This window comes from Cryptomeria japonica, chromosome 5, assembly GCF_030272615.1.
Source record: "Cryptomeria japonica chromosome 5, Sugi_1.0, whole genome shotgun sequence".
NCBI classification, from domain to species: domain Eukaryota; kingdom Viridiplantae; phylum Streptophyta; class Pinopsida; order Cupressales; family Cupressaceae; genus Cryptomeria; species Cryptomeria japonica.
Genome location: NC_081409.1, coordinates 569,926,732 through 569,950,144, shown reverse-complemented (window position 1 = coordinate 569,950,144; position 23,413 = coordinate 569,926,732). Strand labels below are relative to the sequence as shown.

The window sequence follows — 23,413 nt, the reverse complement described above, 5'->3', positions numbered from 1 at the left end:
CAGGAACCCCTGATGCTTCCCTAAATGTCTGTGGATCGGAAGCGGTAGCAATGAATGCATGTGGAAGATCCTGATGTTGTGATCGAGTTCTCCGTGTATCTGAAGGATCCCCAACAAGAGAACCCGCGGACTCAAGTGTCTGTCGAGCCCAACGAGGTCTAGGTGGAGGTGGAGAATGAGGCTCCTCAACTGCAAGTGGACCCTGCGGAGGTGTTACCCTGCGAGTCAGAGTTGAACGAGTCTCCTCATCTGAATCACTAACATCACTATCCACAATGGAGGAAGGTGGAGGAGGTAGAGAGGCTAAGCTAGGAGAGCTTTCCTCAAAGTGAACACTCCTCTCAATGAACACCTCATGTGTCTCTGGATCCATCAATCTGTATGCCTTAACACCCTCAGGATATCCAACAAATATGCAAGGTCGACTCTGTGGTTCCAATGCCTTGCATTTCTGCGGAGGTATGCGAGCCCATGCTGGACACCCAAAGACCCTGAAATGTCTCACAATCGGTTTCCCACCAGCCCAAGCTTCAAAAGGAGTAATACCTTGCAAAGCTTTGTGAGGAACCCGATTCTGGATGTGTGTGGCACAACTGATAGCCTCTACCCAAAAAGCGGGATCAAGAGAACGTGCATGTATCATACAGCTAGCCATTTCTTTGAGAGTTCTATTCTTGCGTTCTGCAACCCCGTTTTGTTGTGGAGTGTATGCGACAAAATGCTGAAGATCAATCCCCTCAAATGTACAAAAATCCTCAAGTCTCTTGTTCACATATTCCCTTCCATTATCTGTGCAAAAAATCTTGACCACTTTCCCTGATTGCTTCTCCACACGAGTCATGAAGTCCTGAAATCTGTCAAATACTTCACTCTTCTGAATGAGAAAGTAGACCCAAGTGAAGCAGGAGTAGTCATCAATGAAGGTGAAAACATAGCGGGCCTTACTAAATGAAGGTGCTGGAAATGGACCTACTACATCGTTGTGAACAAGTTGAAGAACTTCCAAAGCTCTCCAAGTTTTCCCTTTATCAAACTTCTCTTCGGGATGCTTGCCCATGGAACAACCTGAACATACACCCTCTGAAAAACTGATTCGAGGTAGACCTGTGACCATGTCTTTAGTGCTGAGTTGCTGAAGATAGCGGTAGTTGAGGTGACCAAACCGCTCATGCCATAGCTTACTTTCTGAATTTGAATGAGTAAGCAAGGCCCTAGAAGGTGAACTTGGCACAAAGTGGGAGAATGAATAAAGCCTTGAGTTGTCATTGACTTGTCCCGCTGCTACCAAGGCATCATCATCAAGTTCCTTTACCACAACTGAATCTGGTGTAAACTCAACCTTTTTCCCATTCCCATAGTGAGTGATTTGGTAGATGGAGAGAAGATTGGTAGACAAGTTAGGAACATAGAGAACATTCTCAAATATTCCATCATCCATGTCAACTGAACCTTTCCCTTCAACCTCTACTCGTGTGTCATCACCTATGTAAATGTGGGGTACCTTAGATTGCTCCAATGAAGAAAACTGCTCCTTTGTAGAACCCATGTGATATGAGGCACCCGAGTCAAGTCTCCATTGCTGTGAAGAACCTGTTGTAGCCACAAATGCTTGCCGTTTTCCCTTAGACTGTGAGGAAGAGGAAGGAGATGAATCCTTCTTTGTGTAGGCGGATGGCAAGTTGATGTTGTTTTTCTTGAGAAGATTGGTTAACTCATCAACTTGTTTTGCATGGCATCGATGCTCATCATGACCATACTTCTTGCAATATGCACAAGTTGGTTTATCCTTCTTAGGTGGTGTCCCCTTCTTGGAAGAGGATGAAAAATCGCCTTGTGATGGAGAGGATGATTGTCCTTTTTCCTGGTGTGGCTTAGACTTAGAGTGCTTCTTCTTCTTGTTGGAATCTTTGCCTTGACTTCCTTGATTCCCTTGATTAGCCACCAAAGCCTTGGACTTTGAAGACTTGAGAAACCCCATGTTCAACAACTTAGATTGTTCCAATATCAACATTTCTGTGAAAGCATCAAATGAAGGCATAACATAGGAATTCCCCACTGTCAAACGATGAGTTTGGAAGCTAGACACAAATGTTGCATATTCTGGTGCAAGCTTGTCCAACAAGTTGAATATCAACTGAGCATCCTTTTTGTCAATTCCACAATCCTTAAGCTTTGCTCTTAGCTCATTTGCTTTGGTGACATAATCTTGGATTGTATCAAAACTCTTGGGATCCAAGTTGGTGAGCTCATTGTCAATCTGATAGCCTCTGATTTCATCAACTTGACCATACAATTTCTGAAACATATCCCAAGCCTCTTTGATTGTTTTACACTTCTCAATGTGAAAAATGAGGTCATCTGATACATACTTGCGTAAAGTTCCAAGAGCCATGCAATTCTTTGTGAGCCATTCTAATTGAGCATTTGGATCAGCCTTAGGATCAGGTGGTGTTGTTATTGTTCCATCTATGTAGTGTGTGAGACCCTTTTCCATTAATTTACTCCATACTTTAATTTTCCATGATACATAATTATGTGGAGTTAAAGGTGGAAATTTATTAGGACTCATTGCAACAAAAATGGAAAGAGCACAAAGAGAGGCACAATCACACAAGACACCCCCCCCAAATTCGCTCAATCAAAGAACCCCCCCCAAAAGTGATGATTTGGCACTTTATAATTAGTGCGTATACAATGGGCCACTTGCAAAAAATGGCAAAGTGGACTTCTGATTACAATTTTACAACTGCCTCAATAAGGCCAAAAGAGACTCAAACTGATAATGCAAGAGATCTAACTAAGATCCAAGCAATTTACAAGTACCTAATAGGCCAAATAAGACCAATATCTGAAAGTACAATTTCCACTCAAAATCTCTGAAATCTTATCATAGATTATGAATGTAGATGAAAAAATATGCACTTTCAAAAAAAACGGCACCTGAAAAGGAGGTCGTATGAGCTCAAACGAGGCCTTTGAAGTTGCAGAATTGAGGATTGGACAGGTATAGCTGAGAGAATCCGAAAATTCCGAAAAACCTGTGCACCAAAATCAGAAAATAACCACACCACTACGAAGATCATGAAATTTTAGCCCATTTCAAAAAAAATTGCACCAAAAAAGGAGCAAAAATGAGCAAGATATGGCCTTTCAAAGTTGGACTGCAAAACTAAAAAGCCCAATGGAGAGGGGTCAAAAAAATTTCAAAAAACTACTGATGTGGCGTTGACGTCAGCAATTCACTGTCTTAAATTTGACGGTCGTATGACCGTCGCGAAAACTTCGCCTCCTTGCTGACTGGGCTTCCGTACTGTACGGACTGCTAACTGTACGCGGTGACTGTGCAGATGACCGTGCTGCCGTACGGATGCTGATGTCACTGTGTAGGGTGTACGGTTTTGCCCGCGGGCCAGTGGCCGCTTGCCACGTGGCGGACGCAGGTCCTCCTGTTTTAGTGGTCGCCGGAGAGGAGGGAGCGGCCGGAGCCGAGGGGTCCGACGGTGAGCCGGGAGTCGAGGCGACCGGCGGCATAAGGAGCTGTCGGAGGGTGTGGGCGGCAGTGGCAACGCGGGCGGTGGGGAACCTGGACGCCGGCGGGAGGTGCACGGCGGGGCGGCGGCGTACACAGCAGCGGCAGCGCGGGCGGTGGTGGCTGGAGATCCGGGCCGGCGAGAGGAGACCTGGGCGCCGATGGGGAGACTAGTCGGCGTGGGTCCCAACGGTACTGTACGTGTCGACGGCGGGTACAACTGGTACGCCTGCGACCTGCGGCACACGCAGGGTATGGGGGGGTCTGCGGACCCTCAAAAAACCAGCGACAAAAATTATTTTTTTTTTATATCGCTTTTTTTTTTTTCGATTTTTTTTTTTTGAAAAAAAATTTTGAAATCCGTACGATAATAGCCAAAATGGGGAAAAAAAAAATTTCTCACCAAAATAGGTCGACTTTATAGTCGAAATTTATGGAAATGGCTTCCCGGATTCAACGGTGATGTCCAAATCGCTGTATGACGCCCCCAAAAAATGAAGATCCCCAAATCCGAAAATAGAAGTCTTCCACGATGTCTCCAAAAACCAATCAATGAAGCCCCAATAGCTCTGATACCATGTAGGATTTTACCAAGATCAAGGGCACAATGAAAAGCATAAAAAGAGACAATAGAATAACAAGAACAAACTGTATTCTCATCAATATGCAAATGATCAACTGGATTAACCAATACAATGAATATAAGTCTGCTTATATAGAAAAGGCCATATGGATGTATGAGCACACAAATATGACATGTGGCTCAATGAGAAACAAGGGTAGGTAAGAAATACTAAGGGTAGGTAGGAGAAATAATATAATATTCCACAAAAAGTGGATGACCCACCGAATGTGGAGTGTAACAGCAAAATAAGACCACAAAAGGTGGAATTTCTCCTACAAGCTCTATCCCTATGTGTACACTTCCCTAAGTGTCTCAAATCCAAACTACGAAGAGATGCATTATCCTAAGTTAACTTAAGTGTAATAATATCCAAAATGAATATTTATTTACACCAACAGTCTTGAAAAGATTTTGAACGTTGAAAAATGCTAATCTTGAGCAAAATTAGGAAAATCGCTCCTGACCCTTATTGAGGGTCCAGAGCGAAATTTCCTCTAAGGACATTATTTCCTTCAAAATTGTTGATGAATTAACTTGGTAGTGCAAGGAAATGGATCTTAGAAGTGACGTTGAGGGTTTAACAATCAATCTAAGGTGGATTACAACTTAAAATGCAAAAATCACTCCCGACCCTTGGAGGGGGTCTAGGGCGAAATTGACATTTCCACCTATTTTCCTCATGCAAAATGTCAAAATTTGAAGTGCAACACCTTAACTGGATATCAATTTACCCTCGAGGAGATTTTCAAGTCAAGATGCGAAGTATTCAAGGCTAAAATTGGAAAATCGCTCCTGACCCTCAGAGAGGGTCCAGGACGAAATTATTTGCAAACTTCATTAAGCCTTGTTTTAAAAATTGATATTCTCCAATTTGCATTAGATCGCCAAAATTGCTAAAATCGAGGCATTTGGAAAATTAAAATTAAATTCACATTAAATTAAAAGCATTTTGGCATTTAATAAATTAATTTTAAGCCTTGAGAAAATCGAAATATTACTTTGGAGGCATTTAAAACTAATTTTTTATTAAATTAAAATTCATTGGTGAGCGCTCAAGGCATTATTTTGCTTTTATTTTTCAAGTCGGCCCCCCTTTTTTGAGATCTTATTTATTTTTTTTGCCAAGTCGGCCTAGGGGAAGTAAGGGGTAAGCACTCTATATAATAGGGATGCTTTGATCAAGCTTAATCATTCATTCAATCATCCTTTTAAGTGCAAAATTGGAGAGCTAATTGGAGGTGCGAAATAGAGCTGGTTTGGAGCAAATTTCTTTCAAGTGTTGAAAGCTAAAGAAGTGGAGTTTATTCTTTTCAAGGCTAAAGGAGGCGCAATTCATCCAAGAGAGGGCTTTGATCTAAACTTTGCTTAGCGAAATCCATTTTTCTTGCATCATTTCTTAGAGTTTAATACTCAAGAGGAGGTATGGCGAAATCATCTTAACATCCTTGGTCAAGACTTGATTTTTGGACACTTTTTTTAGAAAAGTCTAAGTGATTGATGAGTTAATTAGGAAATGATAACTCTATATTTATCATGAGGTTTCCTAATTAAAATCTTAAATCTTCCTTTTGAGTCTTAATTTCTACACTTAAAGATATAATGCTTGAGAACTAATTTTGAAATGTTGTGTAGGTGTCAAGATGGCGACTCCAAACGCAGGAGCATCTACTAGTCGCCCGGCTCTCATCAAGGAAGATCAGAAGAATGACGAATTGGAGACCAGGATCGTGTCCAAATGGAGTAATATCAAAGACACCAACTTAGGAAACTTCAATGTGAAGAAGTTTCGAGAGGTCCCCTACATTGGCAAGCCATCACCTATTGCGAATAAGATAATTGAAAGTGGCATCATCAAGGCGGCAAGTTTCCCTCCAGCAGTCAAGTGTCATGAGCTGATGATCAAGTGTGCCCGCCACTATGACTCACAATCAAGGTTGATCGTATCCAAGGAAGGGAACACCTTAGCTTACCTTTCAGAGGAAGCTATAAGTGAAGCTCTTCATCTTCCAGAACATAAAGATATGATTTACAAAAGCCTAGAAGGAGCCAGATCAATGTATGAAGATGATCCCGATACTTGTCTAAATCTCATCAATAAGAATTGGTTGCTCAAAAGTCGGCCTCGCCTAAGCAAGATTCCCAACACACCGCATAGGATTGACTTCCAGGAGGAGTACAGAGATTTGATAACTTTGCTCAATCGAGTTACAGGGGCTCCTCAAGCCTTCTACTTCGAAAAATGGATGTTCTTCTTCATTCAAGTGATAGTTCAAGGAAAAGGAATGCTTCATTGGGCCAGAATTATTAGCAATAGTCTGGATGTGCAGTTGAGAAGGCTAAGACCTACCAAGTCGTTCCATATGAGCTCATATGTCATATATGCCTTAATCAGGAGTTTCGAGTATGCAGGGCTACCTCACAGAGGAGTGATCGGAAGAGGACCCGGAGAAGTGAGAGTTTGTGACTCTTATGTTCATCTACATCATCCGCCTAGAAGTGACTACAAGTTAGTCAATGATACCTTCACGATGAACATCACTAGGATACTGCAAGGCGGGATTCATAATCGACTATCTCCGGATGCACAAGAACTTGTGAAGAAGTATGGTGCATGGTTCATCCAGTTTCAAAAGTTTACATACATCAGAGTTCATGGGTGTCCTTCACCTCCCTACATGTTGCCGAGGTATCCGACAGACAGGATAGTGCTACTTGAGGTAACTAGACAGTTGGCAACTTATGCAAAGGTATCCGGACACAAGCGTGGAAATGGAGTTCTCGTGCCCATCATATTGGGGAATTCAGTTGAGGTATGTCCTAATACTCAAGCCTCGGAAGATGCAGAGAAGGAATTAGCTTTATATTCATTCACATTCTTTGCCTCGAGGGAGAATTTTGATCCTCAAGGTTATATGGAGGAGACAATTGGTAAGAAGTACAGACATGAGTTTTAGGTAGAAGACTTTTGGACGAATCTCTCAAGTGATTTAGAAGTTAGAAGAAAGATGCATTCCAGGCTACCTTTAGATTTCATCAGGAAATGCAAGGTTTATAGAGTAGCTGATCAAGCCCAAGATAATGGCAAATACCTCCAGTCGTCCTATGACAAAGAAGACAAAGCAGTGAAGATAGATTGGAATGAGCCCGAGGTTTTAGATTTGAGAGCTTTGATGGCTCCTGTTTTATCATGTACTCGCAGATGGGTGGATGTACAACATCAGAAGTTGAGAGAACAGAACGTATCAATGACTTTTACTTTGGAGGCAAGGCCAGAAGAAGGAGAAGCAAGCGTGAGTGAGGACATTTCCCATCCTAGAGGTGCAAAGAGGAAAGAAAGACCTAAGAAAAGGGAATCCTCCAAGAAGAAGCTAGAGGCCAATCGTGATCACCCATCAAGAACATCTTCTCGACATGAAAAGAAGGCAAGCCAAGGGGAAGGTCAAGGGAAGATAGTGCCTGAAGTTGATGAATCTATGGAATTCATGGTGCAAAATGACAAGCCTGAAAAGGGACAAACACCTCAGCATTCATCAAGTCAATCTCCCCAAGTTGATGAGCTACATGAAGAGAAAAATGATGATGAAGCGACATCTCCTCTCCGAGAAGATGAACCACTGCCTAAGGAAATACAGGTAAGAGAGACAAGATCTACCATTCCTGATTGGTTAAAGGAAAGACTGACAAGGGTGATCGTGATTGAAGAGGAAGAAGATGTATTTGATTTAGAAAGCCTCATAGGAAATTCTCAAGAGGTAATGGAAAAGAAGAAGGCCACAAAGATGTCCAAGGTGATAAGAGATGAGACAAGATCCAGGAAATTGCAAATAGCTACACCAGTAGTGGACAAGTATGAAGGTGAGATTCTTGCGGATGAGTATGACTTAGAAACATTTGAGCTTGGTCCACTCACTATTGAACAAGCAATGGAAGAAGCAACCGATTCATTTGAAGCACTTAAAGACAAACTTAAGGAAGAAATGGAGAAGAATAGGAAACTTGAGAGAGAGAGAGGTGCTTGGAGAGGCTATTTTAGTCATCTCAATCAACCCTTGAGACATCAAGATCCAGCAGTATCTCCTTTACAAGCACTTCCTCTCGAATCGTTTGGCGAAGCAGAAAGGGTCAAAAGCTTGGTACAACTTATGAGCTCTTGGATTGATAAATCCCACACAGTAGCTGTTGAATTTGCAACAAGAATGATGAAGAGAATTCATCGAGCTATCCAGGTTCTTGAGATTATTCATAATCTAATGATAACTGTAGCTGCTTTCGCTCACACTAGAGATGTTATCATTCTTGTCCTGCAAGTAATAAGACAAACACCAAGGCGGATCCTGGCGCAAGAAAAGATAATGGATGGAGGAACTCATAACCTCCTACACTGGTCAGCTCTACTCCAGATGAAAGAGGTTCTTTTCGAGGACATCAACACCAAATGCAGTCAAGTTGAAGGTGTCATCCATCCAATTCAAGATAAGGTGTTTGAAGTATTGTGTACCATTCTTGGCAGGCGGATCGAGATTGAGACAAATGTGGACATCCAAGAGTTGGAGGATAGAGTCAAGGTCATCTTTTGCAAAGAAGAGAATGTCATCACAGATGAGCAACGAAACCTGATGTTCACTACCATGCTCCTGATTGAGAAGATCAAAGAACTCGAACCTAGATGGGAAACAGCTCTTCTCACGGCTTTTGATCAAGTCATTCACTTGGAGGAACAAATGAAGAATCTTCTTGAGATTCCTATTGCTGAGATTGAAGGAATTGTGTCCAGATTCGTTGGATATGCTAAAAAAGAACATAGGAAAGGGAACAAGGTTCTAGAAGAAAGGTTGTTATAGGATGATGTGGCATCTTAATTCTCATTGGTCTATGTTTCCTCGACTTTTGTGCCAATTTAATATTTGGCTATGCATTTAATAATGTTCATCTAAAAGGGGAACTTTTTGTAACAAACCCTAATTAGGGTTTAGGTGTCAAAATCTTAGCCATTGATCTTCTTTTGATCTGGACCGTTCATTGTAATTGAGGATGCTATATATACCCTCACTCATTTTCATTGTGTCATTAAAGATTAGAAAGAGAGATTAGAAATTAGAAGAGCTTAGAGAGAAGAAAGTTATTGTGTAGCAAGATTGAGTAGTGAAGAGAGAATTTTGAACAATTGTTGTCTATTTGGCTTTGAGATCAATAAAATATTGAAGTTATGGTGTTTTATTGCAATGCTTGTGGCTATCTTCATGGTTGTTTATCTTCTTGAATCATTCTTAGTCGAAGTAGTATTTAAGTTTGAAGGACTAAGTGTTGTGCTTGATCTTTGGTGAGATTCATATCCAAACCACTAGCTTCTTACTGATTGTAAGGACGCCTTGTGTGGTCAACTGGAAATATTGAGATTGCTTGAACATTCAATCATTATTGAAATATTGATATGTATCTTTATGATAGTATCTCCAGTCCTTGATGATTTGAAAATCACTAATCACCTTAGAAGATCGCATCAATTCCAGTAGAGTTGTAATTCTTTGGCAATACTGAAATTGGTAGAATCTTACCAAGTCTAGCCTATATTGAGTCATTCTTAGGATTAGATTAGAATTCATCTCCTGAAACCCTTATCTTTTGATCTTTTTTGAGAATCTATTAGTATTAGGAAAAACCTGTTCCTGAAAATCTAAAGAGCGTGACATGGACAAGCTTTCTTAGAAAGTGCGTAAGACCCCTTGAAGAAACAGCATTTACAACGACCACCGGTGCTTATCCACATGTAGAGATCCTACAAGGAAGAACCTTGAAGTCACCCTGACTGATCCTTTTTGCGATACCTTCAGCATTCAGAGGCTTTAATCAAGAGAGGATAAGGTACCATTTGGGTATTTTATTCTGTGTTTGGTTGTGTACAAAATACACGTCAACAGGTTGCTAAAGCTTGCGTACCTAATCATTCCCTTTGTGGTCTGACTTCTTTGTTGGCGAGAGCGGTGGCGGGCACGGGTTTGAGATGCCCCTTTGGTGAAGGAATTATGCCGGAAGGGGGTAGTCAGGATGTGGAGATGAGGCCGTTTGTTTTATGGAACGAAGGTGCGGATCGTGCTGCAAGGCTTGGGTGGGACAATTTGAAGGATTACATCGGAGAAAGGGAGGTGGAAATGCAGATGGCGAGAGCAAAAAAACAGAAGGATGAATCAAAGAAGGCTGATTTTGACCGTGAGGACTTCTGGGTGAACGGGCTGGGTAGAAAGAAAATGAAACTTTGAAAAACTTAGTTTTTTGTGTTTTTGATGACATTTTCTGTATGTTGAACGTTTATGTTGGTCAAGTTTGTATTGGCAGTTACCAAATTTTGTGGTGGTGGGGTAGTAATAGTTTATAGTAATTCCTCTGTGTGTGGTGTAATGTGGGTTTTTGGTGGATCTATGTGACAGGGACTGGTTCAGAGGTTTACCCCGATTTTGCTTTACTGGAAAAATTATTGTACAAACTCTTTTAATATTAATATAAAAATACAGTTTACCGATCAAAAAAAAAAGAATGTGATCTGATACTAGTTATAACCTATAAGCATCCATTTTTACAAACGTAATCTTCATAGAACACATTAGATCCAACGAATTCTTACACAATGAAAGGAATCTTCTCTATTTGAAGAAAGGAGATGCAGAATTGTTTCATGCAAAGTCTAATTATTTGATAACACAAAAAAATAGTAATCATAAAAATGCTGGATATGCCACCCCCTCCTCTGATACAAGTAATGCTGTACCTAGTACAAGTACGGGTACAATACAGCACCAATATTGCATGGATACCATACCCTCACATTTTCAAAAATCTATGCTTTTTTAGCCACACCAGATTTGTTACGATTCGGTTTCTAAAAAAGCTGCCCTGAATCTTCAGAAATATGCAATAAAATCCTAAATTTGTGAGGGATAGACTAACTTTTGTAGTTATAAATAAACCTAAAGACAAAGAATTCGTACAGCAGTTGTTTCATGGGTGTTTCTTCTGAAGATTTTTTCCTACATGAATTTTTGTGCATTTTTTCCTGCACGATTTTTCTAGGGTTTTTTTGTGTGTTTATCACCACCTGCATGATTTTTCTATGCTTTTTCAGAACATTTTTAATGTCAAACCTTTGCTGTTAAAAACAACCTTTCAATTTGTTTAGGGTGAGTTGCAATTTAGGTTGCAATCTAAGAGTTATAGTTTTTGCTCATTCTTAGTCTAAACCATTTTTTATTTTTGGTTGAAATTATGGCTTACAATACATATTTTTTTATATATATTAAGATTTTCATATTTACTTATTTTTATTATAATTTATTATTTAATAATTTATATTTATTTTTCTTTATTATATAGTTTTTTATTTTCAATTAAAATTTCAAAATTTAGATTTAGAAAATTAATTGTCAAAGTGTTTTTTAAATTTAAATTTTTTATATTTGAATTTAAAGTTTTAATATATTTTCAATTAATAATATTAATAAATGTTTACTTTATTTTATTTTTTAATTAATTTAGATTTAAAGGTATTATATTTATGGGTATGCTTTTTTTATGAATGCCCTATCTCGCTGTATCCATATTAGAGGTCTTGAAAAATGGCCGTATCCATATCTGCATCCGTGTCCATGCAACTTTGCTAACAACAGAAAGAAAGGAACTATGATACTGTTGAACTTGAAATGCAAGTTCGGCCAATGCATGGAAGTGAAAAGATCATTTTTAAGAAGATATAAGTACCAAATCAAGTCAAAAATCTGCAAGAGCAGTATGGTGGTTGTACTTGACCAAGGCACAATCTTTATAGATATGTACAAAACCAATTGCATCCAGAACAAAAAAAACTACTTAAGGTTTAAATGAAAGAAATATTGATCCATGTGTTCCACAGTCAAATATTTAATTGTATTTGATAAGATTTCCATTAAGATACAGTCTTCCATATATATAACCAAAAAAAACGCGGTTAGACAATATGCACCAAAGGCACCAACAGCTTCCAAGCTATGGAAAACAATGACATAAAGCGTGCTTCTCTCTTTCTTTTCTATGGGCTCAGTAAGTTCTACTGAAATATTAGAGACAGGAAAAACAACTTGTTTTAAAAAGGACCAAAAGAAGTTGAAATGCCATTTTTTAAAATTTCTTACTCAAGAAAATAGAACCCGTTGCAAATCTTCTTCATGAAATTATTTACTTACTAACATATAATAACCATATTTTTTAGGTTATCTCTGACGCAAATTGCTTGTGGAAATTCAGAGACTTGTAATGAGAGGAATTTAGCATGTCTAAAATAAATGTAAATAAGTAAAAGAATTGAAAGAAAGATAAATGAACAATACTATAGAAATATCCTAGGCATACCTAATGTGTAAAGATCTGGGGAAATAAATAACACAGCAGCAGGATTATTTACTTCTTAAGTTTCAGGCCCAGAAACACCTGATGGGAACTAGCAGTATAAAACCATCGGTTCCATCCAGGGGTCGTTATGAAACTGCCAGTCTAATAGAAGGGGTTCAATCCGTATTCAACATGTGAGAAGCTGAAATGAACAGTTTGACAATTTGTCTTCTAATTCCCATTATGGAGCATTTCAATACATGGAGAGGGTCCTCCCCTAATCATTTCAAAATATGGAGAGGTCAGATTGGACTATAATAGACTTTGGAGAGAAAACAAACCAATCTTCCCAGTGCAAAGCACAATACATGAGAGTGAGAGTGCATCACAAAGAAGCAAGGAATACCAGGCACATAGCATGCATGGTTGGAAGTATTTGATGCACAAAAGCACTAAAAAGATAGGAAAGGCATGAAGTGAGTTCTTCACACTCGTGACTGTTTCTACATTCCAAGGAAAGCTCAAAAGATGTGCATTTGCCACTTCCAACTACTTTTCCTCACCTTGAGGTTTTCAAGATAAACTTATGTCTCTGTGGTGTGATTTGCTTGTGTTATGCTTGTTTATGTAGTATATATCAGCATTCCATACTTCGAATGCACACTCTAACTCTACTCAAGGAATTTCACTATAAAATTCAAGTTGAATGGTATGGATGAAAATTGATTTTGATTGTTAATTTACACAAGCATAATCTTGTAAAAAATTACAGATCAGTACCTTGCAATGACCATCCACAAAAACAACACGAGGTCGTTTGGGTAAAGCAGCAACTCGTGAAGTGACGTATGAATTGTACCAGTCTGTATAAGTGTGAAATATATTGGCATACTCAAAACGTGTTATCAGAAGTGTTGGCTCCTCAATCCACTGCAATCCACAGGCAATACATGTTTAAATGGTACAAAATTAAGGAAAGCTCTTTTACAATATCAAACAAAAAACACTCTAAAAGAAATAAAGCAATATCCTTTCATAACCATGTACATTATGACCCTTCATGTGAGCAACTTAAGGTCGTTAATAACAAATAGCATGACCCTAATGAGAAAATACTATATTTTAAAAAATATAAGTAAGTTTTAACTAGTTATTTACTATGAAGCTTTCCGTTAACAATTTACAAGCAGTCTTTAATGCCTTGGCCTTGACTTTATTTCATAGACAGAGAAAAGAAATATTTGTGCTCCCATATAGTAAAAGAGAAATAGCTGTGTTGAAATTCATTTAACTGAATATATAATGAAATTTTAAATCTTGGAAAATATAATAATTAATAAATGGTCTGTTCTCGATTCCCTAAACTAGTCAAAATAATTGATTTTTGCACTCAATATATTCTAGTTTTTTATATCACCTGCCAAAGAGAATTATGCTGGTTTGTGGAGTTCAAACAGGAATATACAATTAAAGCCATGTAATTTCCACAGTTCATGACAATTGAATTAGAAAGCTTCTGGTAAAAACTGTGTGGGAGTTTTTACACCAACAATTCAGATCAGACTCTGTGATCCAATCATGGATCACGGAGTCTGATCAAAAGGAAGAAGATACAATGTTTTAAGCATCCTAAGCCTGCTCCAATCTGACATCTAATCAGGATAGTCGTCAGAAACTAAACTGAACATAAGGCAATATGAAGAACCAATTAACTGTTCACGATGTCCAAGGTGTCCTTTGTATTAAACATAAAAGTTAAAACTGAATATATTTTTCTCAAACAATATCTGTCTTCATAGATAAATGAATGTTTATGTTTTTGGAAAATCTCATTTTCCCAGATACCAATATTTCTATAATTGAGAATATTAGTATGATATTGAATTTATATGTTTTTGAATAATATCATCTTCTCAGACAGCAGATATCAATATTTCTATCCTTGAGAATTTTAGCATAATATTTTTCTTATTAGACGTCAATGATTTGGGCACTAGTAGTGTTGTAAGAAATCTCTCATAAAAAATTATGCTCATCATTCTGTAATTGTAGATGAAGATGTCAAAGAAATCAAATATGCAATAACATCAACTACTTTGGGTAAGAGTGGAAGGTAGAATTCATCAAAGCTTTAAACAAGGTTGTAATTCAGATGCCAAACTACAGAGAAAATTTTTAAAAGTTATCAATTGAACTAATGGTTAATTGTTGCAACATGCTTTTTAACATAACAAAGGATGTGTCTAGAGAATATTAGCAAGGAACACCTTAAAGAAGTTCATAGAGTTTGCAGCAGGCTATAATCAGCAATAGAAGACCATTTCTGTAACATGCCAACAGAACAACACCCAGAGGAGATATTAATGTCATACTCCAAGACAGACATATCATTACAAAGGAAGTAGTCAATTGTATCTCCAAAAGCATGAAAAAAAATCTCAATTCGTCATTAGGAATACTAAACTGAGTAAGAGAAAGATTGAAGGTATAAACCAACTCAATCCCAGGTCAGAAGAGTTAAGGGGGCTGCATAGTAAACATGAATGAAACAAATGAAGAGAAAAGTCACCTTAAACCCCATGACTCAAGAATTGATCATTAAGACTACAAGACTGAGAATTGTGTTAGTCACCAGCATGAGATGCATATGTCACATAATGGATAGTGTTAGCATGTAAGAGGATGAACAAGTCATTGGTAAGTCAACCCTTTAGGAATCAAATATAAAACTTCCTGAGCTCAACCATGAAGGATAGTCTGATGACTCTGATCATTAAGTACATATATAAATCCTCAGTTAGGGCTCATTTATGGCATATAACTTTTCTCATTTAGTTGTAAAAGCAAAAGAACATTATATTATTATTACTATCATACTGTATATGCTAGTGAGTAAAAGTATAGATGATTATTACAATATGTCAGCGTATGATGCCAAGGGGTCTATGTCAAGAGACGCACCCATAGATTAGTTATTAAATAACTAACCAGGTCTATAAGAAGTTCCCACTGCTTGATATGCTTTCCCTCAAAGCATAGGGAAATAAGGATGCATATCCATAGAGTATTGAATTTGCCCAAATGCTTCTTCCCAAGGTACATTCTCCAGTTTTCAGAAATACCTCCTACTATAATATTTGGCTACAAATATTGCTGCTCTTTTCCGAATCATGGTCTTGATTCAATGAATTGACACAGCCTTAGATGGTAGTGGTATAAATATTTAAGTGCGTGTTGCTGACCTTCCCAATTAAAATTTATGAAATGTCTTCATAGATTTATTTAAAACATATTCAATTCTTGCAACCAATCAATACGAAAAACTATATCAACTCCTGCAAGAGGGAAAGAATAGAAGGCATTCAGAAGTTGATTATCCAACATAATCATTTTGACTTTAACATTTCTCTTGGTAAGTTCTGGCGGTACTATCAGTAAGCATGACATAAAAAATCCTTCACAGAACAAATGAATCAACCATAACATTAAAATCCTTCACAGAATAAACAAATAAGCAGAGTGTTCTAGCTAAAGACGTGTCAATATAATTATGAGTGCGACCATAGCTTCCATCTCGATATGCCCTTGAATTTTAGGGCTTAGGGATGAATGATTCTGATTACAGTTGCGCAATACTCTTCGTCAAACTTCTCGCTCAGCCTGTAGATGGCTATGAGAATTTGAATTGTTTGAACTCATAAAAGTCCTCTTTTATCTTTTCTATTACCCCTCCTGTTTTTGATACTCATGCCATGCTTGTAGTTCTTTAATTTTTTCTGAAGTCATTCCGGTACTCTATTCTAAAGAAATCAATTTGGCTAGGTAGTGAAAATAAAACTTTCTGATAAAGGTTCTTGTATTTATTCTACCCTAGAAAATAAGAATTACAATTCATCTCCAACAGAAGATTATGACCTCTGATATTCCAATAATAGATTTTTGGAAAAGTTGCTAAGGCCTCCCAATCTGAGGAATGTGCATTCACCTAAGTCTGCTGAAGTCATACAAGTGAGTTGAAGTAGATCAGTATTTGGTAGATGAAACATTTTAGTTAATACTGATAAATTCGTTTCAGATTATTGCAAAACCTTCCATTTCATGGTGCCAGCAATTTTATCATTTATATGCAAAACCTTCAAGATTTAGATAAGCAGTAGCAATCAATTCTACATCAGGTTCGGTAGGGTTCAGATGGAAATGTTGTTAACATCTTTGTAGGCAAGTTGATATCTTCATAAGGACCTTCACCATAATATCTAGGGATGTATCTTCACATTGTAACTATTAATCTGACTAGCCCGTTAATGGGCTTGATCGGGTTAATCCGAAATCCAAGAAATTGAAGGTGGTGGAGTGGTCCAAATGAAGGAAAGGATGGTATAAAATAAATTTTGATGGGGCTTCAAAGGGCAATCCAAGGCCGTCGGAAGATGTATTTGTGGCGCAAGACTAGGAAGGTAATATTGCAGCAATTGGAGTACAAAAACTGGCAGAGGGAATGAACAATGAAGCCAAGGCACAAACGGCTATTGAAGCTTTGAAATTGGGGAAAAAATTGGGTCTTTCGAAAATTCAGCTTGAGATCCATTGATTATTATTAATGCATTAAAAATTGGTGAAATACATGCATGGAATTTGAATAAATACATATCCATTGCCAAGCATTTACTAGAAACATTTGAAGATTTTAAAATTGGGCATGTGAGGAGATCAGGGAACGACGTGGCAGACAGGCTATCCAAATGGGCAATGCAACTTGATGATATGCCAAGCAGTACGGTGGAAGATTTTCACAATCATGAGCTTGATATCTAAGGAGTAATCGTAGGCCACTGTAATCAAAAGCTGTTAATGGAAAGTTGTGGTGGTGGGGTGATGTGACGTGGGTTGCCAAGATGGTAATAAAACCTACGGTGAAAGCACTTGGTGCTCATAACAGAGGACGAGTGGCGACTGATTTGCAATATGGAGGCCACCTTCTCCTTGATAATGCCAAGGCACTTTTAAGGGAAAAATCACTGCAAAAAGAATGAAAAATCTGTTTAAATTTGATGATGATACTTTCATTCAGTATCATGGAAGTTTTGCTTGGTGAAGTATTCTTGCAGTTGGAGCACATATTGTATCAATGGTGGCGGCATGGGGGTTGGAAGTTGGGCGGAAAGAGGATGTTGAGTGGATTCTGAAAGGTTGTGTGGAAAGCGATTGGATATATGGACTGAAATCTGTGTTGGAAAGGGCAATCACAGGGGCTGGGTTCTTACCTGCAGAGGAGACCAAGGGAATAGATGAGACCCCTCAACCGCTGATGCCCTTCATCTGCTAGGTGAAGGGGACAAACAAGGATGAGAAGAGGGCCAAAGCATATATCGGTTAAGATTTGCTGGTCCATTACCTACTGGAGAAGGATCGTGAACGTGCCGAAGGAAAGAGGAAGGCGAAGCTGGAGGAAGAGCCAGAAGCAAGCTGAAAGACCAGTGGGTCAATGGACCCTTGAAGACAGTGAGGAAGCATTGAAAAGGAATGGAAATTTGTGTTTTTGTGTTGTTTATAGCTCGTTTCTGTAATTTCAGTTTAAACAGTTTTATGTATAAAAACAGTAATATGGTTTAATTGGGTATATAGGGAAGAATTATAGTAGGCGGGGGTAGGGCTTTGGTGGATGTTCTGAAACGGGCATCATTTTTGAATTCACTGTTAAACTCTTTAGCTGGTAGCACAGTGATGACAAGGCAAAGGCAGGGGTAGGGTTTGGCTGTCTTTACAAGCTTTCGGATACTGTTTTTAGAGGCTTTTTGGAATTACTTTTTGTGATATGGATAGACAATACTAAATCTGATGTACTCTGTTTTTGAATATCAATAAAATATACCGAATTACCGACCAAAAAAAAAAACTATTAATCTGACTCAAGTGAATGTATTTTTGTAGAGTGGTGATGATTAATGCCTTTATGTGCAATTTGTCATTTATATGAATAGATCATTAATACTCCAAGATTTAAAATTAATGCGTCTGCGCTTGACATAGTGGAAGATCGGTAAAAGCATTTTGTGGCCAGTCAATAGCATGCGAACTGCATTAATTGGATTGAAAGACTTCTCAGATCATCATTATTGTTTGTTTAAAATGGAAATGGGTAAATCGTAGAGGACATGTATGTGAGTATGGGACTCAACCTTAAGAGCATTAGATCCTTACAAGAGGTTTTTCTGGTTTAAGTCCCCAGGAAACAATCTGAATAACATCCAAGAAATACAGGGAAGTTCTGTGTTTTAAAAGTCCGTAGTTTTGAGTCTCTGAAAAACTCGCCGAGTCTCAAGCTGAGAGATCCCTAAGGATTCCAGCTGCATCGATTCAAGAGACTGACCACTTAAACAATTTATTTCAGAAATAGAACTAAACATAACAAAAATAAAGCCACAAAACTACCCAAGGAAAAGCCTAAATCCTGTTTTGCTGGACCCACAAGAGAAATTTCAGAATTTGTAATACACTTCTAGTTACTGATTTTCTTCACTTTTCATTGAGTTTGTACTTCAATTTGCAAACTTTTTGCATTTTTTTGCCCGTTATAGTGGCCGAGCCTAAGTAGAGTCTGAGTCTCAGAACCATGTGGGAAACAATTCCCCTGCTTTTCACCGTAGGAGGTTCTTCCTGCAACATAGTTCATGAGGCATCTTCCTTCTCAAATCACAAGAGGGTTAAAAGAAGGAAGTAAAAAGGAAACCTTTATAAATCAATCTAAAAAGCTTGTCGTTGAAGAAAGGTGAAAAGGAAATCTTTATAAACCAAAAAATACATCTATGATTTACCTGATCACAGACAAAGTCGGCAGAGGGGACGAGATGCAGCGCCTGCAGTAGAGATCTCATAGTATGCGTATGAACAGCTCCCTGAGGCATTATCTGATTTAATAACTCGTCACTTACGACCCTCCCATCTCCAGTTACATGATCAAAAGGCGCCTCAATTCGAAAGGCCCCCTCCGAATACTTGGGTAGCTCGGCCTCCTCCTCTCTCCCCAACACAGCCTCCACATCCTCCCCTCCCCTCGACATCCCAATTCTCTCAGGAAACATAGCCATTCTTTTTCCTTCACATATCGATGTGTCTAGGGTTTCGCTGTAGAAACAGTTAAATGAACCCCCGCCAGACAGATTTCTGCCTTTGTAGGGGTTATTATCTAGCAGACGATAAATACGATTGAAGCCATTTCCAAAATAGGCCTCGCAAGACCCTGCTTTAGCTTTGACGGGATTGTGCCAAGGCATATATGACGGAAGTTCTGGCCATGGCTTCCCATCGAATGACGAGCTTTTGTGTCCATCATGTTCTGCTCTGGGAAGCTCTTGGATCCAACCCATTGAAGCCTTGTGAAGAAATTTCTCATTTGAAGTAGGAAAGTGAACAAAATAGTAGCAGAGTATGTATAAATTAAATGCTGCTAAAATTAAAAGAAATCCCTTGAGCTTCATAGCCATCGCCGTTGCTGTGATGTTTCAATCTTCATTAATGTGTAGAATTTTGAATTGTAAAACTTTCTGGCAATTCATGGCTCCAAATTTCTCACCGAAGGTGGAAGTTCAGGTTTGCGTGGGTGGTCAAGAAAAGGAATATGCTTTCTTAGCCTTTTTAGTCGTACGAAGCTTGTATTTGTATCATAATTTACCACTTCGGAATTTTTTCCTTTTTTAAGAGCAAGCTCGCTCCAATCTTTTAATATGGATGATTTTATGTAGTCCAAATGCACTAAGAATTAGGGTGGGATCCATGGAAAGAGGCTTTGGAATATTTTAAAGCAGTAGGAATTTTGTAAATTTTATTATTTTGTATATTTAATTTAATAGAGTAAATAAATATCAAATAATATTTTTAAGTGGTCAGAATTTTGTAGTGTATTTTAAGTTTAGTGGTTTGTGAATTTTATTATTTTATATTTCAATTCAATAGAGTAAATAAATATCAAATAATAAAAAAATTAATTGATAATAATTTAAGAATCTATGATTGACAAGTGACAAAAAAAATTATGTTGGTGGGACAATTTCTAGCCCCACTTCAAATGCACTTATTCGCATCATCAAACTAAAAGGTAGGGGCTACTATTATTGAGGGAAAGATTCTAATCAAACTTATAGAAAATTTCATTTTTGTTTGGAGGCCCCCTACTCCCTCAAAATAAAACTTGAAGACCACCTCATGGGGACCCCAACCTTAGGATGGCTAATTGACCTCATTGAATAAGAGCTTCCATTTTCCTAATTTACCTATAATGTACAAGATTCTAAGAATATGGTGGAGTACAATAGAATATTTTTAACATTCATGAAGCTAAAGGTAGTTTTTGAGAAAATAGGTCTTGTTATTTTTGTTTTGTGAAGTGTTGATTATATTCTCAAAAAATACTTTTCTTGCTTCTTGTCATTTTTCTCTTGCTTGAGATAGCCTTTTTTATCCAAGCTCTTGATCTTTTGGCAAGATCTAAATCATCCATCCCTTTCAATGAGCATTTATAAACAGAAGCCTTCCCCGCTCATTTGCCATCAAATGTTTGTTAAAGTGTCCATGCTACTAATTTGCCTCCATTGAAAGTAGATTATACAAAAAATTGCATAAAGAAATCCATATTTCATAGTAATCTTAGAGCATATCAATAGGATTTGGGTGCATTCTATTTATCTCAATCTAGAAGAATAAAGATACATTGAGTTAATAAAATAAGTTTATTGCATTTTCTTTTATTATTTATGCTTCAATACATTTTATTGTCTTCATTTTGGCACGCTTGGTAGGACTTTGTTTTTAACTTCTTTTGTTTAAGTTTTTGTTTAAGTTTTGAGATGTAAGTTCCAGTTCATGTCTTTCGATTGTGCCTGTGCATTTCCACATATGACCTAGATAGGTGCTTATTTTCTCATACTCCTTGCTTGTGTTTAGCTCTAATGTACCTTCATTGTGACAAAGGGGTACTTATGTTTTGACTTAACATGCTCTTGTCCTACATAACTACAATTTCATTCTAGATTTAGAAGTTTCTTCCATTTAGGGTTTTGGTTTTCTTTGGCTAACTTTAGGGTTTTGCTTAGCTTCCTATTGTCTTTTAACATTTTGTTTGATTGTCATCTAATGTGGTTATTGTAGGTGTTAGGATTTTGGCTCTTAGATTTTTTAGGGTTCTATCTTATTTCTTTCCATAGAGACTTTGCTTCTAATTTGGTGTTTGTAGGTTTATTGCAAATTTCTAGTGTCTTTTAACATTCTATGTTTGCAAGGTTTTTATCTTTTCATTTTGGTCTAATGTAGATTTTGTTTTGTAAGTATTTGATTTAGATTTCTACAAAATGGCTCCTTTGCTCTATAGACATGCACTTGTGTTTTAGGATATCATGCACTTGTGTTTCAAGATATCGTGCACTTGTGTTTTAGGATATTGTGCACTTGTGTTTCAGGATATCGTGCACTTGTGTTTTAGGATATCGTGCACTTGGTTTTCTTTCTAGATTTCTAACACTTTATTTTCCAAATTATCTAAATTTTTTACTATAGGTGTCATAGTGTGATCCTTGAGGTTTTTGGGTTTGTGCATTTTAGCATTTTTTCCTAGGGTTTTGCTTGTTAATCTAGCATTGCAAATTTTGAGTAGCCTCTCCATTGTTTTCTAACAATTTGTGTTTGTAGATCTATTTATTGGAATTTTTCGTTTTTTATAAAATTATCTTTTAGCAATTTTTAACAAAAAAAGTGCATATGTTTTGTATTGTAGTGCCTCTATGTAGACTTTTGGTGTTTGTGCTTCAGTTAAATCATGTTTGCACTCAAGTATAATTGGTTTTGTATAATTTTTTTGTGCCTTTTATGATATTTAAATGCTTTTGTTTAGCATTTATACACTTTTATTTCACAAAGTTGCACCTCTTTTTTGGTTCATTGTTTATTGATTTTTAAGCTAACTTGTTTTTTTTTCATGTAACATAGTGGCACAGCTTGTCTTCTTTTGCTAGTCAAAATCAAAGTTTGAGACTACTAACTTGTTGTTTTGTGACATCATTTGTCTAAGATTTGTTTCTCACTAATTTAGGCACTAAGGTTAAAATGGTGGGTAAATGAACATATTTTGTCATGTTTGAAGGGGTGTGTAGACACATGCTCTCTCCTTGCACTTAGTGCAATTGTGGAGATTAAAAATTTCACATTTTCTTATTTGTGTTTGGATTAAAACCCAAGGATTGCTATTTTTGTGTGTATTATCTCCCTTTGTGCTTCATGCAATCATGGAAGGTTAAAAACATCTAGCAAAGTATTTCTAATTAGGATGCTTGCTTGGAAATTTCATCACCTCAAAGGACAACCTCAACCATGTATATTGGTTGGGTATAAAAGGAGAGAGATCAAAAGTTGTACCTTAATCTAGTCACATTGTGTCTAGCAAAATACTGATACCTAGATTATTCTAAGGTAGGGGTACAAGGTTGTTCTAAGTTTTCTCATTGAAATTTCTTGACCCACACTTGCAATGGATTAGTGTTCATGGTTGTGCCTCACATGCTTTGTGTATTTTAAGGATTCTCATAGAGAGCTTGTAGAGCCTAGATTAAGACCTTTTGACCATTACTCATTGTGGTGCACCACTATTGGGGAGGGAAAGTACTCACATGTGCCTCCACATAGATAGAGTTTACTTTGGGTAAGGCTAGTCCTCCAATATAAGCAATGTAAAGCAACACATGACATGTTGCATTCCCTTTCTATCCATTTTATGTGGTAGATGGCATTAGTAGTGTAGCGTCCTAAAATTGCGACACTTGCAATTTCGACCGTATTTGGGTCTTCACGATGGCGACACAACACGCAACCTGAATGGAGACCCTGAAACCTGATTATGACACTGAAAACTGCATTTT

At 37.6% G+C, this 23,413-nt stretch overlaps 1 protein-coding gene across 4 annotated transcripts in view; it reads right to left on the bottom strand.

Annotated features, from left to right (window-relative positions):
* The window catches only part of LOC131073742 (beta-1,2-xylosyltransferase RCN11), a 67,478-nt gene extending 47,260 nt beyond the window's left edge, over positions 1-20,218 (bottom strand). For 3 of the 4 annotated variants that reach the window (XR_009112977.2, XR_009112978.2, XM_058010245.2), the window contains exons 1-2: positions 19,325-20,216; positions 13,290-13,439 (exon numbers count right to left, since the gene is read on the bottom strand). Coding sequence is in view for 1 of the 4 variants with exons in the window: in XM_058010245.2 (XP_057866228.1) it covers positions 13,290-13,439; positions 19,325-19,993 (819 nt within the window). In the remaining 3 variants the exon portion in view is untranslated. Of the gene's footprint in view, positions 1-13,289; positions 13,440-19,324 lie in introns of all 4 variants that reach the window. The other variant, XR_009112979.2, reaches the window with a different exon arrangement.
* Positions 20,219-23,413: the final 3,195 nt, after the last annotated feature.